Genomic DNA, 10,153 nt, shown 5'->3' with positions numbered 1-10,153 from the left:
TTCCATAGCGACAGTAGAAGACGCTCCACACATCTCTAGGGAATCAATCACAACCACGGTCGTCGAGAATCTCCGTCGCTGTGTGTGTGTGTTGTCGCGTAAAGACACACACACACATACGTACACACAGATGCACACCTCAACATAGACTCACTGAAGCCATCAAACGTGCACACGCGCACATACACACACACTGATGTGATACTCACCCGTTCTCCTGCGAAAACTATGTAACGACAACATACACATAGGCCTTTGAATGTTACGTTATGTCGACCAATGTATACGCTGTTTAAAGCTAAAGTGCACCACCTTGTGTTCATGTATGGTATAACATGGAAATGACTTGAGTGAGACTTCAAGCACAATTGAAGAGTGGTGTTGTAGACACTGTATGTCGCTCTGGATTAGAGCATCTGCTAAATGATTGAAATGTAAATGTTGAAAAAGAAATTAAAACAGAAAATAGATGGACATGGTCTGATTGTTTCAGAAAGTTTATGAAAGATGTACACAAGAAGAGTTTACAGAGCAAATGTAGAGAGAGAAAGAGAATGATGACAGACCAAACACAACAATCACCTATTCATTCATCCATGCCCTCCCTCCAGACCTTACTCGCCGATCACGGAGAGAGAAGGAATAAGATGGTAGGTGAGGCAATGCTGGATGGAGAGAAGAGTACCGTTGGAGAGAAAACGTTATGGAAACATTATGAAAGCGTTTTTCAGTGCAGTGTGTGTTGTCTATCTACAAAGAAGATTTGGTTCCTACTGTACAGTGTAAGGCACTGAAGATAAATTACTGTAGATGAGGTGTGAACACTCACGCACTCACGCACACACTCTCACACTCACGCACAAGCACACACACATAGCAAACACACACAACACACACACCGAGGAATGTCTCACTGTCATGCCAGTAAACCCAGCCCTGATGAGGTTGGTGACCCTCCACTCCAAAATGAGCTGGGGGATGCAGATGGAGGTCAATGAGAAAATGGCAGCTGATGACATCATAATGAAGGCTGTATTGGCGAGCGGAAGAAGGTGGAGCTAGGAAATGAACCAAGAACGTTCCAGTGCCATTTGTGAAATAATGTGACTTGTGACACTACTTCTAACCGGGGTCTGTTCAGGAGGGTGCAAATGTTACAGAAAACATTCAGATAGAAATGTATCAAGTAGAATGGATATGCTTGCCAGTCTGACAGAAAAGAGTGTCATGTCAGATCTATTCATTACATTTCTATCTGTTCTTTTCCAGAACGTTTCAACTCAGCGGAACATAGCCCCCTTATAGACTCTCTCACCCTGATCTTTGACCTGTAACCCTTTGACCCCTACACACATGCATGCACACACCTAGTGCTGTACAAGGGGAGACCACACCACTGTATGGTTTGAGATACATACAGACGACTTTTGGCAGCACTACTATACCTGCACATGAAACCCCTTTAGTTTGTTAGGAGAGCCCTTATTCCTGGTTCAACACACACTAGCCTCACACACTAATCGTTTACATAATTTCACAAATGCACAACAGTTGATCGATTGAGTGAATTGGGTTAGGTTGGCTTTCTGAGGATGTCTGTTGTCTCAAAGAGGAGGAAAAATTATAGAGAGAACGAGAGACAAACGGATGAGTTGATCAAGAAGTCATGTCAGAAATAGAAAGGAAAGACAAAAACAAATGGATAGGAACGTAGGATGGATGAATGATTGAGAGTAAACTAGAAACTTTGTAAATCCTCCTTTTCAGAAATCATCAGGATTTTTTTTTTTATAAACAAAATAAACCCCATAAAATGGTCATTCCTTTTATAATGGTTGGAGCACACAATCCACACAACATGCTTTAATTCAACGGCAGTGTTGTGTGTCGATGTCGGCCATTTTGGATCCGCAGTTACAATTCTGGACAAGCATGTTGGTGTTGTTGAGCCGAAATGGAGTGGTCAGTTTCCTGCCTGATCAGTGGACACCCACAGTGTCAAGTGCAAGTAGTTTTCAGCGACAGATTCATGATGAAGGGGAGAAGGGAAGACATTACAAACGCCCATGCCAGATAACAAACCATACAGTAACTCAAACCCTAGGCCTATATTTTTTCATATGATTTAATTAATTAATTTCATATTATATGATATAACTGACTAACTGCCTTAGCGTGCCTATTATATAGTGTAGATTCTATCTATCTAGCTATCTATCTCTAGCGACCTGAGAAGTAAACAAATCATCACCTTTTCAGCCCTGCAATTACAGTATCTCACTACACTGTGTGAAACTGGGTGAAGGAGATCCCCAAAATGGCTGCCAACAGGCCAGACACAAAATGTCCGCCATATCAAAAGTAGTTTCCATTCCCCTCTCTTCCTGGGCTTTACTCACTGTTCGGACTAACTAAGCAAGGCCCAGTCCCTACTGCCTTGCTCCCAGCCCCTACCTGCCCACAGACAGCGACTAGGACTCTTTAAGGCGTAGTGTGGTTGATGCTGATCAACCACAGGGGGGGGGCGAGGGGGGATGGTGAGGGGTCTGGGGGTAGATGTGACTCTGAAAACAGAAGGCACTGAGGCACTGGGGTTTTTGGGTAGATAAACACCCCTCTGATGTAGGTACCCCCCCCCCCCCCCCCCCCTCACTCTCTGGACCTACCTATACGGAGGGCAGGGGCGGTATATTTGCCCCCGCTCCTAAAACTACTCCCCTTCCCTGTTCACTACACTATACTATACTACTCTAGGCCTGAGATTGGACAGCTTGGGAGAAAGATAGAGGGAGCAGGAGAGGACAAAATACAGCAGGAGGGTAAAAAACAAAGGAAAGATGTGCTATGAAAGATAAGGATATCGTGAGTGATTGTGCAAAAGCAAAACGATGTGGGCATACCCTCTATCTATATATTTCTATCCATCTATATTAAAATGTTGTATATACACTATCTGACTTGGTCACCCATAGAAATGCAATCTATAGATATGCCATCATTGACTTGAATTGGGAGGCCTGTTCCATACATTATATTTCTATGTGGTCACTTACGTATTGTCATTTATTTATAACGGCACGACCGCTCTGCACTATAATGGTAAAGGAGAAATGTTTGTCGGATAGATCTGCATAGAGTTTGTAGTGGGATATTGTGTGGAGCTACAGTGACACAGTGCAATTTGAATCAGTGTAGCTGATTTCAATGGAGATTTTCTGAGCGCTAGCTACTTAGCTAGAATGTTTGAAATAAATAAAATTATCTGTCTCTCTATAATATATAAAGTTCTATATCTCTATATATATATACTGTATCTATCATCTTAAGAGTTATGATAGCGAATATCTGTTACAATCTACAGAACTGTAATCATAGCAAAATAAATGTGTTTCATCCAAAACATCAGGAAACAATCATGTTAGCGTTCCTGTCTAAAGATTGCTCTAGACTGTACTAGAGTTTCTAGAGTCTAGACTAGAGTTTCTAGAATGTTCTCCTCTGGCTTGGTAAAGCAAGCAGCTCAATGCTAAAGATGCCATGTAAAATGAGAAAGACAGAGAGACTAGACAGCTAGTGGAGAGCTCTAGGGGATGTGAGGTGGAGCTCGTTCACAGCATAGAGATAGAAAGAGGGCTCTAGGTGGATATAACCTGTTTTATCAAGTCTTCTTTCTAACTCTATGGTTCACAGCTAGCTGTTTATCAGATACTGTGCGGAGGTCTGACGGGTGGTTGGTTGGCCGGTTAATTTGGCTGTAACTGGGGCACGCTCAGCAGGACACAATGTTTTGGAACGCTCAGATAGAAATATGCTATTAAGAACAAACATGCATCTCTTACATGTAGAGTGAAGAACCATGTCGACTCTGTTAATGATATTTCTATCTGCAACATTCAATAATGTTTGGCTACTGAACGTGGCCCCGGTTACCAGTCACACCTTCTCTGTCTACCACTGAGGGGGACCTATCAGAGGTAAAGAGCTGCGTTACACAACGCTACACAGTTCTATCTGTGTTGCTCACAATCACAATCCGACATCTAACCCTACCTGAAACGTTTATGCGTGTTGCATGTATCGGACCCGGTTAAAGGCGTTTTGGAACAGTTTTTGAACAGTTTGTGAACAGTTTGAACAGAACCCAAGGAAAATAAAGGATGAAAACAAGATGGGACACAGCAGATTGAAACTCCAAAAAAACATGACAACAGATCTACGGTAAACAACTCTATCATCATCTTCATCATCCTTCATCGTTTTGCATTGACATTGATATCAGTATTTATAAGACTATCATCATCATTAACAATAAAAATCCATTCTTTAAAGAGGTTGAAGTTTTCTCTCTCCTCACAGCTCTCTCAATTCTTTCTTATTCCTCAAAACAACTTAGGAGTATCTTAGTAAAATTTTGGAGCATCTTAGGGACTTAGGAGTACTTTCAAGATAAGAAAATGGTAGCTTTAAAACCGTATTGGGCGGAAATCTAACTTAAAAAAGGTTGTCCATCAGATCCTTAGGGTGATATAGAACCAACATTTACTCAATAAACAAACGCATGATGATAGACAGAGAGAGAGAGAGAGAGAGTCAGAAAAAGATAACTTCTTCAATCAAAACCTAAAATGTAAAGATTTTCTATAAACCCAATATGCCCCCCATATCCCCAACAGTAGATATTCTCTCTAGATATTATTATTTTTTAATTCCTTCATGCATCATAGTTTTGACATAAGTTTGACTCCAGAACGGATTAACAGAGGCTTGAGCGAATGCAACAGAAGAAACAAGCTCCAATGTCCAAGAAGAAGAACTAGAAGAAGAAGAAGTAATCGATAGAAGAAATACTGAAGAAATAGTCTTTTCCCTCCCTTCACTTCTTTCTTTCCTCTCCTCCCCCCATCGTTTTTCCTTTCCTGTCCTTTCTTTTTCGGCAGGATGGAGGAGAGAGGAAGGGGGGAGAGAAGATAGGGGGGCAAACAAACTACGCCCCCTAAGGGTCCATAACTCCGCCCCCAGCCCCTCCCCTGTGGCCCCACCCACCGGAACAGGAAGTGATGTCACACTAGGCCCCAACCATAGGAAGTGAGGTTACACCAGGTCCGTCGTCAGCATTATCGTGAGTCTGTAACAGTAAACAGGAGATGATAAAACTCATCAAATATCAGCCATTGCTGTCATTGGCTGGTTTTTGCAGTAGAGGCGGAGCTTCCTAGTTCTAGTCCTGTCCCTTTAAGGAAAGGAACGTTTTAAAGTTAAAGTGGTTGTTCTCCCTTTTTTTCTCGTCTTTTTTTTTCAAAGTTTGTTTGTTTTTGTTTTCTGTTCTTTAGTCTTCAAGTTAGATTTTTCTGGAGGCATAGCTTGGCGTGTATAAGGATAGGGGGTCCTGGCATGGGTTTTCATTGTTGTTGTTTTAAACATGTCCGTCTAGGTTAGACCAAGAGCAGCGTTAGCTAGCTAGCGTTTAGCTATTAGCTCCTAACACTTATCAGGCTAGCAGAATAGAATGACAGAACAGCAAGAGCACCCAGGTATAGCTTAACTTAACTAACCCACCTCTCTCCTAAACAGCCTAGGACAGGTGCTTTTATTTAGCTTTCATTGGCCACTTGTAACTTAATATACATGCTCCTCCCTTCCTTTCATTCATTCGTTCTTCCTTCTCCACACCTCCGTCAGCACCTCTCCACCATCCCTCGGTCCACTCCCCCCTGGGCACGCTGAGAACTCTGGGTATGGTAGTTGAGACAGAGGAGAAGAGGAGAGGTGTGTAGTTGCGCCTTATAGCTGTCTCTCTTTGTCATGTCTGCTCTGAGTTTAGAGTCTCACACATCCACACGGTGTGCCTCCTCTCCTCCAACCATCCCTCTATCCCTCATCACTCCATCCAAGTCTGAGTCTCAGGGGTGGAGGTAGAGAGATGGAGAGACTTCTCCCAAATCCTCCTCTCCTCCTTTCCTTTCCTCACCCCCTTCTGCATCCCTTTACCCTTTATTCAAGTCTGCATAACGAAGAACAGAGGACGGGGGAGACGGAGAGACTCCTCTCCTCCCTCCATTTCCTCTCTTCCTCGACTCCCTCGTTCATCTGTTCCTTCGCTGTGCTAGCACCAGTCGTCCTCGTCCGTCTCGCTGTAGGGTTCGTGCAGACCCTTCCGGGGGCCTCTGGGGCCTCCATGGGGGACCCGGTGATGAGGGGGGGACCGGTGGGCTGGTCCCCCTGGATGGGGGTGTTGATGTTGGGGCCCTCGCCGGTGCGGGGAGGGCGAAGACGAGCGGTAACCGTTTGGGACTCGTCGGGGGTGAGGGGGAGCAAGAGGAGGTGGTGGGCCCACGCCGCCCCCGTGCCGGGCAGTCCTGGGGGAGCGTGGGTGCGGGTTGCCGTGCGGGTGGGGGTTGCCGTGCGGGTGGGGGTTGCCGTGGGGATGTGGGTTGCTGAGGCTCTGCTCGTAGGCGGGCGGCTCGTGCTGGCGCTCGTACTCGCAGTCGCGCTCGTAGAACGGGCCGCCCTCGCTCTCCAAACTATCCCCGGGAGGGGGACCGCTCCAGCGCCCGTGGCGGGGGGACCGGGGTGACCCATGGTGGGGCGGAGGTGAACGAGACCCCGACTGTTGCCGGGCCGATCTCGGAGACCCGTGCCTCGACCCTCCGTGCTCAAGTGGGGAAACATGACGCGATGGCGGACGGTGATACCCCCCTCCGTCGTGCTCTGGGGGGGAGAAGTGTCGGGGAGAGGGGGAGCGGAGCCGTCCAGGAGGACCCGCTCCATAGGTGGGCTTGGGGTGTCGCATGGCTGGGGAGTAGGTGACGTGGGGGCGTGGCACGGCGGGGGTCTGGGGGAGCTGGCGGCGCCCGCGGCGGGGGGTGGAGGTACCGGATGTGGAGGGGACTGGGCTGCCACTCACCGAGCTACTGCCCTACAGCAAATATGGCGACAAGGCAAATCAAAAAGCACCACAAAATTAACCAACCACAGCCAACCACAAAGGAACCACGACCACAACCACACCAACCAGAGAGAAAGAGATATTAGATAGAGAGGAGAGAGAGAGAGAGAGAGAGATAAAAAGACAGACAGAGAGATAAAGAGAGAGGAGGAGGGGGGAAAGATATAGGTAGAGAGATAGACATAGATAAAGAGAGAGGAGGAGGGGGGAAATATATAGGTAGAGAGATAGACAGAGAGATAAAGAGAGAGGAGGAGGAGGGAAAGATATAGGTAGAGAGATAGACAGAGAGATAAAGAGAGAGGAGGAGGGGGGAAAGATATAGGTAGAGAGATAGACAGAGAGATAAAGAGAGAGGAGGAGGGGGGAAAGATATAGGTAGAGAGATAGACAGAGAGATAAAGAGAGAGGAGGAGGGGGAAAGATATAGGTAGAGAGATAGACAGAGAGATAAAGAGACATACAGAGAAAAGAAAAGAGGAAAGACAGCAACATTGAAAACCATAAGAACCAAACCGGCAATGAGGCAAAAGAGCACACACACATAGAAGCCACGAGAGCCACATCAAGAAAAATGGACAGAGAGAGAAACAGTGACAAAGAAAGAAAGAAAAGAAAAGAAAAGGATAACAGAAAAAGAGAAATGGATATCTGTAAGTAGTGGTAGTTAACCAACAAGGCAGAATTCTAAATCAAAGAGTATTCGTTAGATCGCTGCAGCTGCTTCTCCATTGGTTAGTTTTCGATTTCCACCAATGGGATGAGGATTAAGAACCATTAGAATCCACCTGTTCTCCATGGTGCTTGACGAAGGTCTTCTTCCACTTCCTTGAGAAAGGTGTACTATAGAGAGGAATACCTGTGGTGTGTGTGTTTGAGTGTGTGTCTGTGTGTATATGCATGTGCGTCTCATCTCCCCTCCGTCGCTGTGTGGTGCCCACCTGTCTGTGGCCCCGTCCGTCGGGCCCCTCACTAGGAGAGCGGGACCAGTGTCTGTCCCCCCGGTCGTGGGGGTGTCTGTGGTTGTACTCTGGCCCGTGTCTGTCTGGCCCGTAGCGGCCCTCCTTCTCCATGGAGCCACCGTGGTGGTGGTGATGATGGTGGTGCCTGCGGTCTTTGGCTCGACCGCGTTCGCGTTCACGCTCCTTGGGGGGCAGTTCTCCAGACTGGGTGGTGGTGCTCAGGTCTGTGCCCAACCCTGCAAGAGGAGGGGGGGGACATATTTTTTATGCCATAAAGTTTCTTCTGAAACTCTACTCCTTAAACTTTAGCTTTCTACTCTCAAACCTCTGATATAACTTTACTTTTCTACTCTCAAACGTTTCTTTACTTAACGTCTCCTGAAACTTTACTTTTCTCCTCTGAAAAGTTTTTCCAAACTTTACAAAAACGTTCCTTTCTGGTAGCTTTAACTTAATGGTTGCAGAATTTCCCAAACATCCCAGGTTTTCCCAAAATCCCAGTTGGAAGATTCAGGAGGGAACAAGCAGGAAATCCAGAATCCTCCAAACCATTGAGATAAAGACTATTTATCTAAGGGAAACCAGGGCCAGTATCCACAAAACATTTCAGAGTAAGAGTGCTGATCTAGAATCAGCTCCCCCCTGTTCATTTTATATTGTTCATTATGACCAGAAAGGCAATGGGAAACCTGGTCAAAATGCTCTAGCATCTCTCTCACCTGTGTCTGTGTCCGTCTATCTGGTGAGGGACCTCTGTAAGTGTGTGTGTGTGTGTGTGTATGTGTGTGTGTGTCTATGTGTGTGTGTGTGTGTGTGTGTGTGTGTGTGTGTGTGCGACGTGCATACGTCTCTTCATCTCTCTCACCTGTGTCTGCGTCTGTGTATCTGGTCAGGGACCTCTGAGAGGTGCGGTGGCTCCTGTCCCTCCTGTCCCTGCGTTGCCCCCCTCCTCCCCCACCGTGCCTCCCCTCCCCTTCCACCCTCTCCAGGCTGTAGTCATCCAGCCTCACCCCCCTCTCCCTGCCAGAACGCCCGTGGACCAGAGAGGAGGTGGACCGACGCATGGGGCTGGTGTCCGTTATGGTCTGAAGAACGGAGAGGGGGAGGAGAGGGGGAGGAAAAGGGGAGGAGAGGGGGAAGTGAAGGGGAGGAGAAGGGGAGGAGAGGGGGAGGAGAGGGGGAGGAGAAGGGGAGGAGAATGGGAGGAGAATGGGAGGAGAGGGGGAGGTGAAGGGGAGGAGAAGGGGAGGAGAAGGGGAGGCAGGTGGGGTTGGGGGAGTAGAGGGAGCAAGATGTATAAAGGGAGGAAGGGAGAAAGAGAGAGAGAGGGAGAGGTATAAGTAGAGAGAAAAAGAGGAAAGAAGAAGAGAGAGTGGGAGATAGAAAGAGATAATGGGCAGAAAATAAGAAACAGTCAAACTGTGTTTAAAACTCCCTCTGTACAGGAATATGTAGTAGTGGTAGTGTGTAGTGTGGGAGTGTCTGCTTGTGTTAATGCACTTGTCTGTGTGGGAGTGTCTGTGTGGGAGTGTCTGTGTGAGATTGTCTGCTTGTGTTAATGCACTTGTCTGTGTGGGAGTGTCTGTGTGGGAGTTTCTGTGTGGGAGTGTCTGTGTGGGAGTGTCTGTGTGGGAGTGTCTGTGTGGGAGTGTCTGTGTGAGAGTGTCTGCTTGTGTTAATGCACTTGTCTGTGTGGGAGTGTCTGTGTGGGAGTGTGTGTGTGGGAGTGTGTGCATTTGCAGTGTGTTGCATCTGATGTCTTTGTGAGAGTGTACACCATCCCAAAAGATCCCTATATCAACCCATACCTCACTAAACCCACAACCCCAAGCACATCCAAATACAATACCATGCTTCCCTACTATGAGAGAGCGACAGGCAGAGAGAGAGAGAGAGAGAGAGAGAGAGAGAGAGAGAGAGAGAGAGAGAGAGAGAGAGAGAGAGAGAGAGAGAGAGAGAGAGAGGGAGAGAACAAGCATAGACCATGCCTCACATGCATCCAATAGCACGTATGCAGAAGCGTGTATGCATCCAGAAGGATTTATTTTAGAGACCGTACTAGCATTCAATACCAACACCCACAGTCATATACAGTATCTACAAGCATGGAGAACATCTTTATCAGCAGGCAGACCTAGGAGCAGACCTCTTCAAATCATTCAGGTCTACAAGTCCCTCGGTCATGTCATGGGGAAACCAGACCAGACAAGCCCAATGAGTATATGGACAAGCCATGCATACTCCT

At 47.0% G+C, this 10,153-nt stretch overlaps 1 protein-coding gene across 1 annotated transcript in view; it reads right to left on the bottom strand.

The window, feature by feature from the left end:
- Nucleotides 1-6,103: 6,103 nt before the first annotated feature.
- The window catches only part of LOC311121998 (voltage-dependent P/Q-type calcium channel subunit alpha-1A-like), a gene marked incomplete at its 3' end in the record, with an annotated part of 15,542 nt that continues 11,492 nt past the window's right edge, over nucleotides 6,104-10,153 (bottom strand). Inside the window, exons 4-6 of the mRNA XM_084196428.1 lie at nucleotides 8,774-8,993; nucleotides 7,888-8,144; nucleotides 6,104-6,916 (exon numbers count right to left, since the gene is read on the bottom strand). Coding sequence (XP_084052554.1) covers nucleotides 6,104-6,916; nucleotides 7,888-8,144; nucleotides 8,774-8,993 — 1,290 coding nt within the window. The remainder of the gene's footprint in view (nucleotides 6,917-7,887; nucleotides 8,145-8,773; nucleotides 8,994-10,153) is intronic.

This window comes from Coregonus lavaretus (genome assembly GCF_964263955.1).
Source record: "Coregonus lavaretus genome assembly, contig: HAP1_SCAFFOLD_5137, whole genome shotgun sequence".
NCBI classification, from domain to species: domain Eukaryota; kingdom Metazoa; phylum Chordata; class Actinopteri; order Salmoniformes; family Salmonidae; genus Coregonus; species Coregonus lavaretus.
This window is presented reverse-complemented; position numbering and strand designations above follow the sequence as displayed.